The sequence below is a fragment of the Eremothecium cymbalariae genome, chromosome 5 (assembly GCF_000235365.1).
Source record: "Eremothecium cymbalariae DBVPG#7215 chromosome 5, complete sequence".
Lineage (NCBI taxonomy): Eukaryota > Fungi > Ascomycota > Saccharomycetes > Saccharomycetales > Saccharomycetaceae > Eremothecium > Eremothecium cymbalariae.
Genome location: NC_016453.1, coordinates 462,737 through 480,838, shown reverse-complemented (window position 1 = coordinate 480,838; position 18,102 = coordinate 462,737). Strand labels below are relative to the sequence as shown.

General features: G+C 46.3%; 12 protein-coding genes and 1 non-coding gene across 13 annotated transcripts; 6 read left to right on the top strand and 7 right to left on the bottom strand.

The window, feature by feature from the left end:
• Positions 1–30: 30 nt before the first annotated feature.
• Ecym_5230 (uncharacterized protein) lies at positions 31–534 on the bottom strand (the record flags this gene model as incomplete). Its single annotated transcript, XM_003646767.1, has 1 exon — positions 31–534. One exon carries the CDS (start codon positions 532–534, stop codon positions 31–33), a length of 504 nt encoding a protein of 167 aa, XP_003646815.1.
• A 453-nt stretch (positions 535–987) lies between these two features.
• On the top strand, positions 988–2,118 carry UTH1 (SUN family protein UTH1; the record flags this gene model as incomplete). The annotated part of the gene is made up of 1 exon (XM_003646766.1): positions 988–2,118. The coding sequence occupies one exon, from the start codon at positions 988–990 to the stop codon at positions 2,116–2,118; it is 1,131 nt and encodes a 376-aa protein (XP_003646814.1).
• Positions 2,119–2,417: 299 nt separating this feature from the next.
• SHB17 (sedoheptulose-bisphosphatase) lies at positions 2,418–3,254 on the bottom strand (the record flags this gene model as incomplete). Its single annotated transcript, XM_003646765.1, has 1 exon — positions 2,418–3,254. The coding sequence occupies one exon, from the start codon at positions 3,252–3,254 to the stop codon at positions 2,418–2,420; it is 837 nt and encodes a 278-aa protein (XP_003646813.1).
• A 760-nt stretch (positions 3,255–4,014) lies between these two features.
• UIP5 (Uip5p) lies at positions 4,015–5,343 on the top strand (the record flags this gene model as incomplete). The annotated part of the gene is made up of 1 exon (XM_003646764.1): positions 4,015–5,343. One exon carries the CDS (start codon positions 4,015–4,017, stop codon positions 5,341–5,343), a length of 1,329 nt encoding a protein of 442 aa, XP_003646812.1.
• Positions 5,344–5,514: 171 nt separating this feature from the next.
• Positions 5,515–6,411, bottom strand: PHO86 (Pho86p; the record flags this gene model as incomplete). The annotated part of the gene is made up of 1 exon (XM_003646763.1): positions 5,515–6,411. One exon carries the CDS (start codon positions 6,409–6,411, stop codon positions 5,515–5,517), a length of 897 nt encoding a protein of 298 aa, XP_003646811.1.
• Positions 6,412–6,978: 567 nt separating this feature from the next.
• Positions 6,979–8,027, bottom strand: Ecym_5225 (uncharacterized protein; the record flags this gene model as incomplete). Its single annotated transcript, XM_003646762.1, has 2 exons — positions 6,979–7,763; positions 7,991–8,027. 2 exons carry the CDS (start codon positions 8,025–8,027, stop codon positions 6,979–6,981), a joined length of 822 nt encoding a protein of 273 aa, XP_003646810.1.
• Positions 8,028–9,575: 1,548 nt separating this feature from the next.
• PGU1 (endo-polygalacturonase) lies at positions 9,576–10,658 on the top strand (the record flags this gene model as incomplete). The annotated part of the gene is made up of 1 exon (XM_003646761.1): positions 9,576–10,658. The coding sequence occupies one exon, from the start codon at positions 9,576–9,578 to the stop codon at positions 10,656–10,658; it is 1,083 nt and encodes a 360-aa protein (XP_003646809.1).
• Positions 10,659–10,800: 142 nt separating this feature from the next.
• Ecym_5223 (uncharacterized protein) lies at positions 10,801–11,307 on the top strand (the record flags this gene model as incomplete). Its single annotated transcript, XM_003646760.1, has 1 exon — positions 10,801–11,307. The coding sequence occupies one exon, from the start codon at positions 10,801–10,803 to the stop codon at positions 11,305–11,307; it is 507 nt and encodes a 168-aa protein (XP_003646808.1).
• Positions 11,308–11,957: 650 nt separating this feature from the next.
• PLN1 (Pln1p) lies at positions 11,958–13,028 on the bottom strand (the record flags this gene model as incomplete). The annotated part of the gene is made up of 1 exon (XM_003646759.1): positions 11,958–13,028. One exon carries the CDS (start codon positions 13,026–13,028, stop codon positions 11,958–11,960), a length of 1,071 nt encoding a protein of 356 aa, XP_003646807.1.
• Positions 13,029–14,035: 1,007 nt separating this feature from the next.
• Positions 14,036–15,373, bottom strand: NAP1 (histone chaperone NAP1; the record flags this gene model as incomplete). The annotated part of the gene is made up of 1 exon (XM_003646758.1): positions 14,036–15,373. The coding sequence occupies one exon, from the start codon at positions 15,371–15,373 to the stop codon at positions 14,036–14,038; it is 1,338 nt and encodes a 445-aa protein (XP_003646806.1).
• A 750-nt stretch (positions 15,374–16,123) lies between these two features.
• Ecym_5220 lies at positions 16,124–16,213 on the top strand. The gene is given in 2 exon segments: positions 16,124–16,162; positions 16,178–16,213. It is a non-coding gene; the product is annotated as a tRNA-Tyr (tRNA).
• A 277-nt stretch (positions 16,214–16,490) lies between these two features.
• Positions 16,491–17,204, top strand: RPE1 (ribulose-phosphate 3-epimerase RPE1; the record flags this gene model as incomplete). The annotated part of the gene is made up of 1 exon (XM_003646757.1): positions 16,491–17,204. The coding sequence occupies one exon, from the start codon at positions 16,491–16,493 to the stop codon at positions 17,202–17,204; it is 714 nt and encodes a 237-aa protein (XP_003646805.1).
• A 219-nt stretch (positions 17,205–17,423) lies between these two features.
• Positions 17,424–17,900, bottom strand: ALB1 (Alb1p; the record flags this gene model as incomplete). Its single annotated transcript, XM_003646756.1, has 1 exon — positions 17,424–17,900. One exon carries the CDS (start codon positions 17,898–17,900, stop codon positions 17,424–17,426), a length of 477 nt encoding a protein of 158 aa, XP_003646804.1.
• Between the last annotated feature and the right edge of the window lie 202 nt (positions 17,901–18,102).

Genomic DNA, 18,102 nt, shown 5'->3' with positions numbered 1-18,102 from the left:
TGTACGATACACCAACATGCAACACCGGGGCTACTTATCTGGGGCGGAGCGTGCATAGCCGGGTAACAGATCTCTTTCCAGCCCGCCTGTGCTTCCTTTGTACGGCCAGCACGTGACCGAATTGTGAATTCGGGCATACGCCCCCTGTGGCTGTCTGCCCGATGTCCGAAAAGAAACGCGCAAACGCGGACGCACAATGCCGACCGAGAGCCGATCTGGAATCGAGATGGACCTGATTGTCCGCATTGTGTTTGACGGCTCACGGCTTCTTTGCGTCACAGCACTCCTTCCGCAGCTCTCTGGTAGCCAGGGCGATGGACCACGGCAGCAGCGCAATGCAGCGCAACAGTAGGTGGTTTTACGGAATATAGAGGGTGTGGATTTAGTCTTTCTTTTCCAGGTTTGGGTAGTGTTACAGCTGAGGTTTGTGTGTGCAGGCTGGCGGACAGCGCGACACAGACAAGTAGAAGAAGCGTGGGCAAGGCAAGATGACAATGGGGGGTTTTGTTGGAAGCCAGTGGTGATGGTGGGCATTAGATGTTTGATTTGTGTTTTTAGATGTCAGAGTCGATGCAGTGTGCGGCGGCGTCGTATATGGGTGAGAGTGTATATATATATATAGAGTGTTGGTTGTGTCTCAAGGTAGCAAAGTAAGTGGATTTTCGGTTGGGTTTTTTCTTTCTCTTTTCTTCTCTTCTCTTGGTATATATAGACAGATTTGAATTTTTTGTTCAGCATATCTTGATCTTAGTTGGAACAAGGAGAGAAGGTTTATTCTTATTTTATTTCAGGGAGCAGTGTTGTTGTTGTTGTCGTCGTTCATTTTCGAGTATCTCAGGACATCTGTGCAGTAATTCATTCATTTTATTCTTTTGGTTGTTGTGCCTGATTGATATATATCCAACTTTTTGTCGTTCCTTAGTAGCAGGAGAAGAAGCATAGGTCTGGTTGTAGGGAAAAAATAGAGGATTTTTTGATTTTTTCAGTATGAAGGGTTTGGCTTCGGTTTTGTTGGTTGGTGTTTGTGGAGTGGGTGGTGTTGTTGGTGGTGAGCATCATGCTCACCAGGAGAAGCGGCCGGTTGTTACTATCGTCAATACGAAGTATGTTACTGTTGGCGCGAACGAGGTGGTGAAGACGATGACTACGATGGGGCCGGATCTGGTTGGGAAGAAGCCGCTCAAGGATTTTTTTTCGGAGCCGGTTGCGACGGGGGCCGTGTCAGTGGAGGCAGAGGAGAGCAAGGGCTCTGCGGGGCTTCATGTGGGCGATTTGGTGGGTGATTTGGGGAAGCTTGGTGCGAGTATCGCGGGGGACTTGATGGCTTTTGTCAGGCCTTCTGAAAAGTTCGCGGACGGTGTTGTGCCTTGTGGTGAGTTTCCTGCCGGGCAGGGCGCGGTGAGTGTACCTTGGGTTGGGCTGGGGGGCTGGTCGTCTGTGATGGACGCGGACGGGCACACAGCGAGTGAGTGTCAGGATGGGTATTACTGTTCCTATGCGTGCCAGGCCGGGATGTCCAAGACGCAGTGGCCCGCTGAGCAGCCGGGGGATGGCAAGTCGATGGGCGGGCTCTACTGCAAGGATGGGTATCTGTACCGGACTAACGCGGAGTCCGAGTATCTCTGTGAATGGGGGGTTGATGCGGCGGTTGCGGTGAACAACAAGGATTCGGGCATTGCGATGTGTCGGACGGATTATCCGGCTTCGGAGAACATGGTTGTGCCCACGGTTTTGAGTCCGGGCGACTCGAAGCCTGTTTCTATTGTCGATGGCGACACGTACTACAAGTGGAGGGGGATGAGGACGTCCACGCAGTACTACGTTAATAATGCGGGTGTGTCGGTGGAGGACGGGTGTGTGTGGGGCGAACCGGGCTCTGGGATTGGGAACTGGGCGCCAGTTGTGCTTGGTGCTGGCCACGTTGGGGGCATCACGTACTTGTCTATCATTCCCAACCCTAACAACCGGGACCCTCCAAACTTCAACGTGAAGATCGTTGCGTCGAAGGGGTCAAATGTGATTGGGGACTGTAAGTACGAGAATGGTGTTTATAGCCATGGCTCGGATGGGTGCACAGCGTCCGTGCTTTCTGGAAGCGCCCAGTTTGTTTTCTACTAAAAAATTAGGGTATATTGATCTTCTTATCCAAGGAGTGAGTGCTTCTGCTGGCTCAAAGAGTTAGCCGTCCACCACTCACTTGGATTTTTACTTCTTTGCTACGTGGGCTGCTACTTTTTGCTGTTATGTTGTTCAGTTACTGGCGGCAGTGAACGAATTCCCGTTTTCTTTCGACTTGATATATATACATCTATATATACATTGATACCTCGTTATATTCCATTATTCCTTTCTGAAGACGGAAGTGTGTGTTGTATACATATTATTTGAAGTAAAATCGCTACTACTACTGCCACTGCTTAGTGTGTTATTCTCTGCGTCCCGCCATGCTGCGACTCTTCCTCCGGTGGACAGACGAACGCACCCGCAAGGGCTAATGCCGGCTCGTCGATGTTATGGTGGGCATAAGACAGCACGGCTATCCCTCCTGCATCCAAAAGAAAGTTCGGATTGTTCACAAGATGACGATACTTCTCCAGTCGCACGGAAGGCACACTTTCGTCCTGCCAAGACTTGTTCTTAGCAGCGTTACTGTTGTCCTCGTCTGCAACTGTCTTTTCCACACCCAATTTCATCCAGATAGCTGAAAAATAGCGTAATGAATGCCCATGAGCAAAAACTAGGATGTCACTGGCAGCACCTTCGGCCATGTGCATGCGGTGCAGATTCTGAATTCTGGCAAGAACCCTAGATAAGCGCAAACCAACTTGTTCGGAACTCTCACCATTTTCACACCCGTCTCTCCAGATATTCCACGGCCTATCCTGATCTAGGCCACGGCTTCTGCGAAGAGCCTCAATTTCTCTCGTCAGAAGGCCTTCATAGTCACCATACTCCCATTCCCGAAGGTCTTCATCAACAACTATCTTGATGTTCTTTTTGATATCCGCGCCCAACGATTCTAACACAAGGTTTACTGTCTGAAGTGCTCTACAACGTGGAGAAGTGAAAACATAGGTGATGTGCTCTGGATTGATGTAGTTGCCACCAAATATAGCAGCGCCAGTGCGTCTCATTTGTCCTACACCGTACTCAGTCAAGGGCAAATCAGTCAACCCGGTGTACTGGCCTGACTTGGACCATTCTGTTTGGCCATGGCGGATAACGATACAACGAGGAGTAGGCTTCTTTGGCATAATTGGCTGGATATATGTCTAAGATAACCTGTTTTTATTCTCCCTCGTTAATATTAAGCTCAACTTGGAATAAAAAAATGGAACAGCTTTTCTTGCCAATATGATAAACTTTCGGATACACAGCCGTACAAACATGTGATGTAATTCTATACAAGAAACGGCAGGGAAGACTCTGAGTAACAAAGAAGAACTATACGACTAGAACTTCTTCTTCGTAAACCATCTATTTCTATCTGCCATATAGTACTGTGAGGGTGGGGATTCTTGGTTGATATCAAGTTGGGTGAGAGAACTCTAACATTTCTCCTGCTACTAATCGATGCATATTATCATATGAAAAGCACACATATATATATACGTTAACTTTTATCTGGTATGGAGGTCCAATGGATGAAGGTCACGTATGTGAATTTCAATTTGAAGTCGAACACTTTTCATATTAGGTAAGGTGCACATTGTTCATGTTTTATGTATTATTTCCTGCACTCTTTAGAGCAACTGGTAAGGGAAAACAGCGCAGTGGAAAAAAGTGACTAAAATTGTACATTTGTGCTGTTATAAACATCCCTGTACATATATGTATAACGGAGTAAGTTCTAAGTTGCTAGAATAGAGCTTGGATCGCCCAGGATCACCCATTTGCTTATTTTTTATCGCTGTTGAGTGTAAGTTTATCGTCATCTACTGTTGCTGTATTAAGTGCCCCTCCCAAGACAAGGTTACTAATATTAGTTGAACCTATTCGGTTTTCGAAATAATTATGTCACGACGGAACTACATAGGCCAATGGATTACCGGTTTAGCAGTGGTATCCACTTTTATTGCATTCCATCTATTATTTCCATCGTCAGAAATCCTCGAGGATTCAAGTTCATACCCAGGGATTGGTTCATTTCGCAGTGAGAAATGGTCTCAGCAACAGAAGCATGAGAAACCCCTGCGTGTTGCTAAATATTACAACAGCGATGCGTCCTTAGACATACCATACCTGGAGAAAATCAATAAGTTCTGGCATGTTAGAGGTTCAACCCAAATCAAAAATTGGGATGAAATAAAACTCACACGTAGTGGAGAAAGAGAACGCTCGGGGTTAGTACTGTCAAATGGTATTGGTGATAATACCATCGATGATTTTGAAGTAGTAGTTGAATTCGCTATAGATCTTTCAGATAGGACAAAACTTCATGGAGATGGTATGGCAATTGTAATTACATCCCTTCAGGAATATATGACCGCAGATCTACATTCATCATATGCGAAAAAGCAGTTTTATCTGAACCATGGTATAGAGCTAGACAACAACGAGCTGATGGGGTTCCCTCGTAATATTCCCGGTCTTTCAGTAGTGATAGATACTTACAAGAACTCTGCCAACACGAAGTATAAGCCTCCGTTCATTTCTGCGTTTATTAATGATGATGTCAAACAACAGTACTATGATATTAAGAGTGACGGTGTGGATTCCACATGCAGGCATTTAGCCTCGCAAGAGATGCTTTCAGTAATTGATACGAGTAGAGTAAGGATTATATACCTCGAAAGTGTTGGATTTTTGAAAATAGATATTGACTACGGCTTTCAAGACCACTGGACCCAGCTGTTCAAGCAGGAAAAAGGTGTACAACTACCCAAACATCCGCGTACTGGAGAAAGATTCATAGGAGTTGGTGCACGTAACGGAGAATTGACCCAGACGGTTATACTGCACCGTGTTCATACTTACGAATATCACTGGACTCACGACCAAGAGGATAACAAAGAGGATACTTTTGATTATGTAGAGGAGATTACACGATACCTAAAATGGGAGCTAGGCGAAGTGGTCAAGATGGAAGAAGATGAATATACCCGATGGTCGTTAATCCGAGGGCAAATGTATGATGCAGATTTTAAGGAAGACGAGGCGCCTAAAAGGGTTTCATATCTTTTTAGAACAATAAAATTTTTGAAGCGATCCTTAGTTTGGCTCGGAATGGCAACTATAGCATACCTCATCTCAGTATATCTGAGAGTAATCCTAAGAAAGAAAGGTTTTTTGAGAGGCAGGATGAAAGGTCGAGAATTTCCTGTGGGCATTCTGGGCAAGTAAACTAAAAAAGGCATTTGAAACAGAGAACAAGACATTTTTCTCCCTTTCCAAATCCATCTAACAATATGAATTTGAGAGAGTTTTTAAGACCTGAGATCAAGGAAAAGTATCTGTTTTTTTTCGTTTTGTGTTGTTTTACAGCTCACATTAGACATTCCCTCTGCATATATCTCATTTTTCCTTTTTAGATTCGAAATGAAACTGTATACCCCATAATTCTCTCTTTATTGAAAACAGACCTCCAAGAATTCTGCTTTCTGGTAATTTGTAACTCTCAATTACACTGAATCCCTTCTTCTTCAGGGTTTCTTTCATATGCGTATCAAAGGAATAAACTTCAATAATAAGCTTCATTGACGTGCCTTTCTTGTACTTATCTGATTGATGCTGTATCTTCTTCGTCCGTACCAGAGCCCAGTCAATCAAGTCCTCTAGTATCCCACTCTTCAAGTAGACAAGACGACTACCCATAGAGGAAATACTTACCACCAAAGCATCTTTGGTCGACAGGCTCTTATTCTCCTGCACAGTCACCAACGCAATTGGCGTTTCACGATAAACTACAATATGTGTGTTCTCCAGATTTTTATCCTTGGTAACACTAGGATCTCCGGCGCCAAGCTTCGTTAAATCAACATTAAAAACACTGATACCGTGAGAATCTAAAATCACTTTCGATTTGGCCTTAAACACTGCGTTCGTAAGTTTTGCCAAAGAGGTAAGCAGTAGGGATGCACTTATAGCTGAAACTATTAGTGCAGTCACCATTTCCTTCCTGTTTATCCCCGCAAACAGATAAACATACTCAACGACTGATCCTGTTCTCTCCCTAGGAAGGGTGCAGCTGCTACACATGTACACAACCACCGCAAATAAAATACTCCCCAAAGTGAGCTTCTGCGCCGCCAAATACTGGTTTGCCAACGATTCTTTCTGTTTGAGGAAATCAATAGGTAAATTGAGAGCTGCTGTGGCAAGCTCAGGCTTCAATACTGACCCATAAATTGTTGGTGGTGCATCCCTGTCTATGGGTTTCGTCAAATTGGGATCTAACTGTGGAAAAGGCATATAAACTTAATTGGAGACTCTTGAAAAAATACTAGAACTACAAATTGAAGCGCATCTAAAGTATCTAGTACATCCTCTTCTGTCTAGAATAGTTGCGTGGGTGTGTGTATTATCATTCAATTTTTAATACTTCAACAAAAATTCTCCATACTGGAATGCTTAAATTTTCAAGAGATGAGACCTGGCTTTTCAATTAGACCACGTTGGGTCACGTGACACAAACGTTTGTGCAAGCCATACAGAGCTACATTGACAGCAACAGGTTTGATGGACACACAATAGGCTCTTGGGTAGATGTATATATATAGTTATGTATCTGTATGGGTTATATAGAAGCCCAGTGCAGTTTTGAAAAAAATGTTATCAGGGGCATGGTCGTGGCCCAACGTGAAGTTTAAATAGTAATATTATAGTTATTAAAAATAGTCAACTACATCGCTTGCTTTTTTTGTTTTAGTCCCTTTTTTATGTAACGTGCCTTGAATCTGTTTAACTGTAATGCATTGTCCTTGTTCTATGCGTCATTTTGGATACAACCTGCTGTAGAAGTATGGTAGACGCTAGAGTTTAGGAATCGAGGATGGTAGCGACACTTGTCACGCTGACTGAGGTGTGAACGCTATTAGTTCTGTGATACGAGGATCTTCCCTGCTGCTGCGGCGGCGGTTGGGTTGTTTGAGAAGTGGCCATACTTAAGACACTAGGAGCGGCAACCGTATATCTTCCTCTATCTACAATACTTGCCGGTGGGATACCTATGGTGCTGGAGTTTGTGTCAAATGTTTTATTAGAAAAGACGGTGGCCCTGGTAGATTGCAGAGAGTGAGCATCTGAGAAAGTACTTGATTTTATAGAAGACGAGCAGACAGATACCAATGGGACAGTGCTTGCATTATCATTTGGGTTCTCAAAATCAATTCTAGATACCTGTGGTAGGTGGTGGTGGTGTTGATGATGATGTGTGCTGCTGGTAGCTGCACTATCCTGTTGCTGTTGGTGTTGTGGATTGCGATGGGTAAAATAATTATTGGTGAGTTGGTTTTGATGATGATTATTATGACGATGACCGCGATGACTCTGCTTCGTAGTAGAACACAGAGGGTGTACTTCTAAGGACGCTGCCGTAGAGTTACTGGTGCTGAAAACATCTCGTGCGCTTACTGTGAATATCGAGTTTTGTGTATCATTATCATTTATATCTGGGTCTATGGACAGTATCGGCTCCTGATCCACAGACAGCAATTGACGCCGTTGTGGTTTCTGGCTTCTCTGATTTAATGAAGACGACGACTTGTGTTCTCTGTTCGGTTGGATAAATTTTTTGACCCAAATAGATAGTTTATTCCTACGTTCTACCAAATTAAACTTGTTAATAATTCGGGACTTAATCCGCCATAAACCCTCTCCAATCCCCAAACTTGTTGTACAACAGCGTCTACCACCACTAGGGGACTATACTCTACTACCTTATACCCGATGGATACAAACACAACAGCTGTGTTTGTTAGTGGTAAACCTGGCCCAGCTGTTCATAGGGGGAAACGAGGGGACAAAATGACCCGCAGCAAACTTAACATACCTTGAAATGTAGTATTCTGATTATGCGAACTAGACATGACCTAATGTCTTGCAAATTTTTGTTTGTGGTATTTAGCAACTGAGCACTTCGCTTAGCTCAACCTTGTTTTATTATACCAACCAGTGATGTTATTGTTAATAAAACTGGTTCACTTTTCGCTTACATAGTCACACGACAATTTTGTAGACCATCCTCTTCACAAGCCAGTAGAACAAGTAGACCACCGCTTCCACCCATGCCTTGAACTAATGCTTATATCAGTCTGCTATAAACATAAACCCACTTCCATCATCATTACACACACTAAAATCAACTCTTACAAAAAAAAACTGTCCTTACACTCTCAAAAGTAATGCGTTTGTTTTACGTTTTCCTCCCACAAGACAGCTCTCTCTTTCCGGGCGTCTTCATTCGCTCCTTCAAACCCACCCCCATTCTCTACAGTACACATCTAACCTCCCCCCCACGCTACCCCACGCCGCCCCCACACCCAACTCTATACATAACTATCTACATCTTATCATATATATCTAAGAAACGGAAACAGGAATACGCTTGGGTCTTGTAACAGAGTCGTTATGTGCGTAAATCACTTTCTGACCACCGTCTAGCCTACTTCTGTTCAGATCGAACCTCTTATCCTCACGCAGAACCGTCTGCCGGCCTATTAAAACGATAATCCACGGCTAATAAAAATTTCACAACACTGGTTTCACCGCTATCTAACATATTACACTAAAACCCTACTTGTAGGTCCCCCTCAGGCCAACTAATGACCTCTTAAGTAAGCCTTTTTATTTGGGGTTTATCCGCTAAGAGTGCGTAAGGACACAATGTGCCATATTTCTTCAAGACGGGCTGCAGGCATTGAACGAACCCGCTCAGAATGTTCTTCCATTGCCGTAGAGGAATTTTAGCTATTATGCGTTAAAGTTTTCCTATTCCCACATTCACCTATGAAGCGGATGGGACTAGGAATAACGTTTTTTGTCGTTGTCTGGTCCGTAATGGATAGGGCGTTTTAGGCCAATCACACTTTCTTCATGCAGGGAAAAACCTTGATTAAAAAAAACCTAAATTGGTCGAGGATTTTCCTTTTAGCACATTGGCTAATTGATTTATCCTACATTGCCTTTCATCAGACCATTTCCACATAGTTACTGAATGAAACACATTGGGGTTCTTTTGGGAAAGTGGAAGATGACAGCCTCGACAAAAAGAGGTACAAGAAAACAAATCATTTTAAAAATTTTTGCCTACTGGCTCTGGCGATCTGCAGGAAAACAGAGTTCCACCAGTTAGATCGATTTGGGATGAACGCGGATGGAATTAAGATATATGCGGCCGGACGTGTAAATTTAGATGAAACGAATTGCCAACGTTTTAAGTTAGTTTAGAAGAGTGATGACAGCACAAGAGAAAGCTGAAATGGGCACCCGATGACCTTCATTCTTCTGCAACTCAATTGGCGACAGAAGATGTATATATACAGATAAGAAAAGGTATATAAGTGAGGTGGAAAAGTGCATTGTTCGACATAATAAAATCCAATTACTCGACGCCCATATCAAGCACTAGCCCATCAATGAAACTACAGCACACATTGACACTTGCCTCGCTCATTGGCCCCGCAACAGCGGGCGTGATCAGCCCATGTTCAGATTGTATCTTGACCGGCAACTCGTTGGACAACCTGGCAGATGTCAAGAAATGTACCAACATCATCATCAAGGACTTCACCGTCCCAGCTGGCCAGAAACTGGATCTCACTGGTTTGCATGACGGCACCACTGTCACCTTCGATGGTCGCATCACCATGGGCTACGCCAAGTGGGAAGGCCCTGTTATCCAGATCAAAGGCAAAAACATCCACGTCACAGGTACTCCCAACCACGTTATCGACGGTGAGGGCCAACGCTGGTGGAATTGCAAGGGCGATCCCAACAACGAAAAGCCCAAGATGATCCGCCTGTCGCTCTCCAACAATTCCGTTGCCGAAAACCTGAAAGTCAAAAACACCCCCAAGAGCGCCTTCAGCTTGAACAATTCCCACGGCCTGGTGGTCAGAAACGTGCTCATCGACAACCGTGACGGTAAGGACACCGCCAAGAACACCGACGGCTTCGACGTCAGCAGCTCCACCAACATCACCATCAAGGGATGCACCGTATACAACCAGGACGACTGCCTGGCCATCAACAAGGGCTCCGGCATCACCTTCACAGAGAACAACTGCTACGACGGCCATGGAATCTCCATCGGATCTGTAGGCCACACCAGGGGCGACCAAGTCACCGACGTCCACATCACCGACAACAAGGTTTTCACCTCCACTAATGGTCTCAGAATCAAGACCATCGTCGACGCTGAAGGCGACGTCTCCGGCATCTACTTTTTAAACAACCGACTCACCGACGTGAAGAAGTACGGCATTGTCATCGAAGGTGACTACAAAGACGGCACCACCACGGGCAACCCCACCGGCGGCGTCCCAATCACCAACCTACACGTGATCGGCAATCACGGTAATGTCGTAAACAGCAAGAGCTCCCCCGTCAAGATCCTGGTCAAGAACGCCTCCAAATGGGAGTGGGCTAGAAACAACATCATCGGCGGACGCAAGTTCGCGTGCAGCGGTGCTCCAGATCGCTTTGGCGAATGCCTCTGAATAAGCAACGACTATTCCTGCACCCGATTGTTTCTTCCACAATTGTATTACATTGTCATATATATGTCCTGTCTAGCTGTTCCTAAACAACAGCATCCATTAACCGCCGCCGCCCTACACCCAGGGCGCGCAGTCCTCCAGTATGCATATTATGCCTGTTCCAGCAAAGCACGACATGCACCCTTATTGTCATAAACAACCGAAAATAACTGTAACACTACCGTCACAATTGTACCTTTATCATTCCGGAAACCTTAGATCTGGATGTTTTTTGTTTCTACGCCCCCACGTGCAGTATGTATCATCACCGTCGTCATCTATGTGTACACACACCCTATATAAAAACCAAAAAAATGAAATTTCCTTTTTGGGACATCGCCGCTGCCCCATTCTTGATCCGAGCAGCACTGGATCAGGCCTCGCCCCTCCTTCCCTGAGCGGCACTGCGAGCTTTTCTCCGGATCGGCCTGATTACAAACGTGAAGGGAAAGCGAAGCGAACCACAGGCGGTGGGTCATATCTGGGAAACAAACGGGAACACCGCCCGCCGCCTGCGCGCGCCGCGCGTGTGCGCTGCAACGAGAATCAACAACGTTCTCCCCGTCTCCGTGACCGCCGGCCCGGGAAACGCCTCGGAAACAAAAGATAGCATTCTAGGCAACGAAATACCATGCGCGGCGGACAAAACAAAATCCCTCCGGTGCCTTGCAGGAGAGAGCCCGCGCACGAACAATGCGCAGCAACCCTTGCAGCCGCCGCGGCCGCCGGCCAGAGAGCTCCGTGCACATGACAAACAATTATTGCATATACTAATGACGTATTTAATAAAATCAATTTTATATAATCACAAAATACCTTTTTTTCTTTTTTGTTTGGGAAATACAAGGAAAACCAGATAGCTCCGAATTAATTATTCAGATTCCATAAAAATAGAGTAATAGTAAAGGAACAAGGACACAGGGAGACTGAGCAGGGAAAAATAACATAAAATCCGACTAGATGCGGTGGTTTGATTTTCATGGGTTCTTCACTGTAGGAAGGAGAAAGGGAAAACGGGAGGACAAGGGGCGCGGAGACATCGCGCGCGCGATGTCTCCGCGCCCCTCGTGGTTTTTTCTTTTTTTGCATTATTTTGGTAACGACAGTGTCCGAAGACGGTATACAGCTTTTGTTTTAATTAGTCAGTATACCCAAAAAAATCTTGCTGCTTGATAATAACAATTGTTATTTTTGCATAAGAGCCGACAAAAAACATATTGTGTTTTTTCTCTCCGTTGTGTGGATTTCCCTGGACCAAGATCAGGCCGCAGCAATCTCCTCGTTCTCATTGACGCCATTCACAATCACCTCATCGGCCACAGCAGTCAGTTCGGCCGTAGACACAGAACCCTCGTTGTGCAGAGTAACAGACTTTATTTTTTCGAAAGTCCTGGAACCCAGATCAACCCCGGTAGAAACAATAGCACGAGGCACGCTCTCAAAGGAATTTAGCCTGCCCTCGTAGGCCTTGGAGACAGTCTCGTAGGCAGCCTCGTAGGTGGGTTTCACGAACTCGTCGTACTTGTTGTTGATCAAGTTTTTCGTGGACTCCACGCGCTCGTTGATGGGGTGGATGTACTGCGCCTCTATCTTGGTCTTGGTGGGCTCCAGGTAGGACTCGATCATGGTCTTGGTAGGAGCGATGTATTTGTCGGAGATATCCCTGCGCAGAGCAGTGGTGGTATTGGACAGTTCGCGGACGTGGGGCAGCTCGGAGCCGACGGAGCTGAGTTTCACGGAGTCAGCCTGGGAGCTGGGGGTGGAGTAGCCACCCGCGGCGTAGTCTCCATTGGCGGCGCCACCGCTGCCGTTGGCGCCGCGAGTGGCGCCAACGGCAGCAAAGCGCCCGGCGGCCGCAGACGACGTCTCGTCGCCGTCGCGCACAAGCTGCAGAGGCTTCAACACCAATCCCCTGATCAAGTAGTTAGAAACGTTAGCAGTGTAGTCCAGCGCAAAGTACGCGGTCCACATACCAAGAGATCCGTTGTGGAGCACGTATTGCAGAATAAACGCGTCGATCCCGTCGCTCAACAACAGCTGGTTCACCGTGGCGTCCACCTTCTTCGCCCCTTCCGCCAGATACCCGTAGGCCACCTTAAACAACGCAGGCGAGGACGGGGAGTCCACAACGTACCCTTTCACCAAGCTGAGCAGCGAAAAAAAGGTAACAAACATCCCTCCCAATAACGACGCCGTCTGCGATAGCACCCTGGACGCCTGTAGAACATGGCTGTACGCTCTTAGGTGCGAGAGCGTAGCCGAATGTGCTGCGATACTGGACATGGATGGTTTCTCAACCAGAACCTTCACTGTCTGGCCCTTGTGATTCATGCTTGCGTTTTGTATTTTATAATTTTTCCGTCTGTGCAATTCAGAGTAAACCAAGTGTATCCGCTTGTGAGAGAGTCTATTATCGATTGAACAGAATAATCCTGTGTAGAGCCAAAAACCAACGAACAAACTGAATCGAAAGATGTTGTTAGCAGGAATAGAAAGTTAAAAAAAATTGCAGTGTAGTAGTACAATTAATATAGTGAGCCAGAAACTAAGTAGGGAGGAAAGAGTAAAAAAATTACAAAATTTCCAAAATGGAGAGAAGGGTATGATCAAAAAAGAGATTCAGATGTCCTGTTTTAAAGGAAATATATATTCAAGATTAAAACGACGACGAAGGAAACCAATAAAAAAAATGGTATTTTTAAGCTGAAAAAAACAACTCTAACTGGAAATAGATAGCAATAAAAGGAAGAAGTTTCTCTGCTGCTCCTCTGCTGCGCACCGCTGCTATTATTCTCCTTCTTGTAGAGTTTTATCTGTAGGAGCCAAGTTTTTTATCTAATCTGCGGGAAAGAACATACATCACGGTTATTATCCATGGCTTTGGATATGAGCGATGCCGCCATGTGAAACTTTGGTGTGTGGGAGTGTGTGGGCGTGTATAATGCATGGTGAAAGGCGCTTATATCGTGTGTTCCGTAGAAAAGGAGATAAGGGTCTGCCGTCGGTTTCTACCGATGGTGGACGGAACTATCTCCGCAAATGTCTCACGCAACCGAAGGTGAGTTGCGGCGCGCCTGCAGGCTGGGCGGGCCGGGCGCGGGCGCGGTATTAGGCGGCGGGCGGGCCGGGGGCTGTGAGCAGCGGGTTTGTTTGCGGGCAATGTGGGCGGGACCGCACGGGGCGCGGAGGCCAGGCGACTGGTGGTGGGATGTTTGGTGGCAGCAAGGCGGCGAGCGCAGGTGGACAATGTGGTAATAAATGAATATAAAAAATTATAGAAATAGTATAGAAGGGTTCGGGGCATGTTCGCGGCCTGTTCGGAGGTTGTTGGGGATAAGCTAGGATTGTTTGCATTCTGAGGGCTGCTCATCTTTTACGGTTTTGGCGAAGTCGTCTTCTTCAGAGTCTTCGGCGGCGTGGTTGTGTTGTTCTTCGTCTTCTTCTTCGATGGGCTCATTGTCATCTTCATCGTCGTAGTCGTCATCGTCGTAGTCGTCTTCGTCTTCGTCGTCGTCGTCGTAGTCGAACTCGCGGGCTATGCCTGTGAACCAGTCCACCGCTCTTGGGATCAGCTTGTCTTTGATTTCCTCGCCGATTGCGTAGTCCAGGGCCAGACGGGACTCCAGTTCGGAGACCTCATCCTCATCTTCCCCGTCTTCCTCGAGGTCGGCGGCTGTGTCGGAGGGCTTGTCCTCGGCGGCAGGCACGGAGGGTGGGTCGAAGAAGTTGAAGAAGGATTCTATGGGGGTTATTTTTTCGATTGTGCGGACCTGCTTGGTGGTTTTGTTGCGCTGTTTGCGTTTTTCCACAAGCACGGTGACGTTCAGGTCGGTGGAAGCCCAGTTGATCTGGGTGCCCTCCGCGTGGTCGTAGATGAAGTCGCCCGAGTAGCCCAGTTCGGGCTGGTAGTAGTAGGTTTTAGTGAGGACGTTGTCGGAGAAGAAAGGGTTCTTTTCGAATTCGAAGAGCAGTTTGAAGCCGGGTTTCCCCTCGGTTAGATACTCCATGGAGACGTTGGTCAGGTAGTCCAAGACTTCTGCATCTCGGTCGGTAATCGTCTGGGATATCATTGGCAGGTTTTCCAGGGTGGTCAGCCAGAACGACGGGATGCCCTTCTGGTCGGTCTCTTCGTCGTGTTCGTTGTCGTTGTAGTCGTTGTCCTCCGCTTCTTCTCCCTGGGAGAAGACAGATCGTTCGTTTTCGGCATCGATTTCCTTGCCAATTTCGATTTCAGCGGCGGTGGGTTCGGAGGTACCCTTGACTAAGGCAGCACGGCGGTCGTGCAAAGGAGCATATTTCTGCAGGTACTTGTGTTCCAGCTCGAACATTTCCAGCTGGAATTGTTTTTCCAGCTGGAATATGTCCTGCTGCAGTTTTTTCAGAGCAAAGATTCTCTCCTTGACACGTTTGGGCAAAGAAGATATGTAACCGGAGTCCTGCCCTAACAGAGACCCCAATTTACCCTGGATTGTGGCAAGTAGCTGCGGATTCTTGGCCAAAGCAGCGTTGATTTCTTCTTCGTTGATGGTGGGGGGCACACGGATCGATTGCTGCTGCTCTGCGTCCAACAGCGGGTTGCCATTTTTCAAATAAGAGTCCTTCAAGATACTCGCTGGGGTGTTCTGGGGGGTTGGGGCACCATCAATTTGGTTCTTTGTCTTAATAGGAGAGGCCATATTGTATCAACGATGAAAAATCAATATAATTTGGTATTTTTTTATTTTTATAATTGTCGCTCAGAGAGACAGGGGGGGCGGTTGGGAACAGAGAAATACGTACACGCTCTTGCTATCTATATCTCACTTTCACTCTTCAGGCAGAAAAACCACACACAACCACACAAATAACTCTGTGTCTATGCTTTCACTCAATGATGGGGATGCTTGAATGTGAACGTAACTTTGTTGAGTTCACTTTGGTTGTCGCTGTTCCTTCTCAACAAAAAGCCACTTTTGGAAAATTTTCCCTTCGAGTACGAGGAAGGAAAAACGTGTGCATCACCGAGAGAGATGGCCCTGTGAAGAGAACAGAAACAAGAAAAAAGCAGCCTAGTTGGCAGTCTATCTAGGGGGCGCAAGAGGGACCAGAAGCGGTAGATGCGGGCTGCAGACTTGACTTCGTAAGAGAGTGGAGCAGCCTTTGTTTGTTCCCTCGGACAACCGAAGGGTGTCATGTGACACCTCCCCTGCAACTATGACGTTGTGTTGTCCAAAAACCGGTTGCTGAACAAGGAGCCCGATTCCACCCCTGCGGAATTCGGCCCAACGTCTGGCCATCCACCACCCAGCGGTCCAAAGCCGTGTACCTGGTGATCACGTGACGCAGGCCTTTATGCGCAGCCCGCATAAGCTGTTTGATTTTATGACATAAGCGCAGGAGGCTGTCGTTTGATGGTGAAGCTCCAGGATTTACCTGGCGGTTCGATCCTCTCGGTAGCCAAGTTGGTTTAAGGCGCCAGACTGTAATTTGCAAGATTTGTTATCTGGAGATCGGGTGTTCGACTCACCCCCGGGAGATTCTTTTTCATACCTGATGAGACTTCAATAGCCCTCGTTATTCTTTTGTGCCTCTTTTGCAAAAAAAATGATATGCTGATGATATTCTCTTGAATATGTAGTTGTAGTAGCCCCGATTGGTAATTGCTTACCGGATATGTGCGTTTGGATCACCTCTGGCGCCAGCTATTTCACCAACTATGGTCAGAACGCTAAAAAAATTGAATCGTTTTTTTAAATATGCACTGTCTAACAATCATTTGTAATGTAGGGAGCCAGTTTATGAAAAGGTTTTGAAATGGTTAAGCCCATCATTGCGCCCAGTATATTAGCATCTGATTTCGCCAACCTAGAGTGTGGATGCCATAGGGTGATTAAGGCCGGTGCGGATTGGCTTCATATTGATGTGATGGACGGCCATTTTGTGCCTAACATCACATTGGGTCCTCCTATCGTCAAGTCATTGCGTGAAGTTGTGCCAAGACCCGGAGCTGAGGGGTTGGAGAAGCCCAGGGCGTTTTTCGATTGCCACATGATGGTTGAGGATCCAGAAAAGTGGGTTGATACGTTTGTGGAGAATGGCGCAGACCAGTTTACTTTCCATTACGAAGCCACTAAGGATCCATTAGGATTGGTCAAGAAGATCAAGTCAAGGGGTATACGTGCTGCATGTGCGGTCAAGCCGGGAACGCCTGTGGATGTGTTGTATGAATTGGCACCGTTCTTGGATATGGCGTTGGTCATGACAGTGGAGCCTGGGTTTGGCGGCCAGAAGTTCATGGCTGAAATGATGCCTAAAGTGAAAGCGTTGCGAAGCATGTTTCCAGCGTTAGATATTCAAGTGGACGGGGGTTTGAGTAAAGACACAATACCTCAGGCATCTAAGGCGGGGGCAAATGTAATCGTCGCAGGGACCAGTGTGTTCACCGCAAAGGATCCGGAGGATGTGATTTCTTTTATGAAGAATACTGTAAGAGCTGATCTTTCTGCTCAAGGGTACCTGGACGAATGATGGTTTCTAGTTGTATGCTAACTTTTATCCTTGTATTTAAGTTATTGAAAATCACACTGTGCTTCCACATCGTGCTTTCGAAAATGGCAGGCGTAACAACAAATGCCTGGGCCAGTCAATATACATAAATCCTTGTAATACATTCATTAAATTCACTAAAAATAATATATGAAGCACTAATAATATACATAAACGGCGCCGGGGCGGGAAAACCCTCCTCTATGGAAAATACGGACCTCCTAAAGTGGTACCAGTCCCGGTGTGTAAAGTAAAACCTTGGGTAGTCGTATCTTCCAACACACTCCACATGCACTCCTTCACTTTCTCTATAGCACCCTTCTTCTGCACTTTAGCTACCTTCACAGAACTGTCATCGATTTCCATTCCAGATTCCTTGGCAGCTTGAATATCGATCAGCAGCTTTCTCTGTTCAACGTACCTCAGATTCCTCTCAATCTTCTTAGCACGCTTCTTCGAAAGGGTTTTTGTCGTCATTGGACCACGTTCCACCGACTCTCCCTTGTACAACTCCCATGGAATCGACCTGGCCTGCCCCGATTTCGAAGCTGTACTGGATCTTGGTGGAGCTAACAACCCTGCCTTCTCACGTGCCAATCTCTTGGCCGCATTGCTGCGCACCTTGTGCTGTAAATTTATTTTTTGTTTAGGCCTGTTAATGGAATTCTTAGACGGCATGATAACAAATTTAGACAGACAAACTGTGAGTGAACGCCTACCAACTATATGGGCTTATTATCTAAAACTTCTGTCTCTTCTCTTCCACACAACTGTATGGTCTGCTGCGATGAGCTTTTCAAATGAGCGCTTTTTCCTTTTTTTGGAAAATTTTCAATTTTTCAAATCTTCGTCATGTGACCAAAGCACAGACGGAGCTATC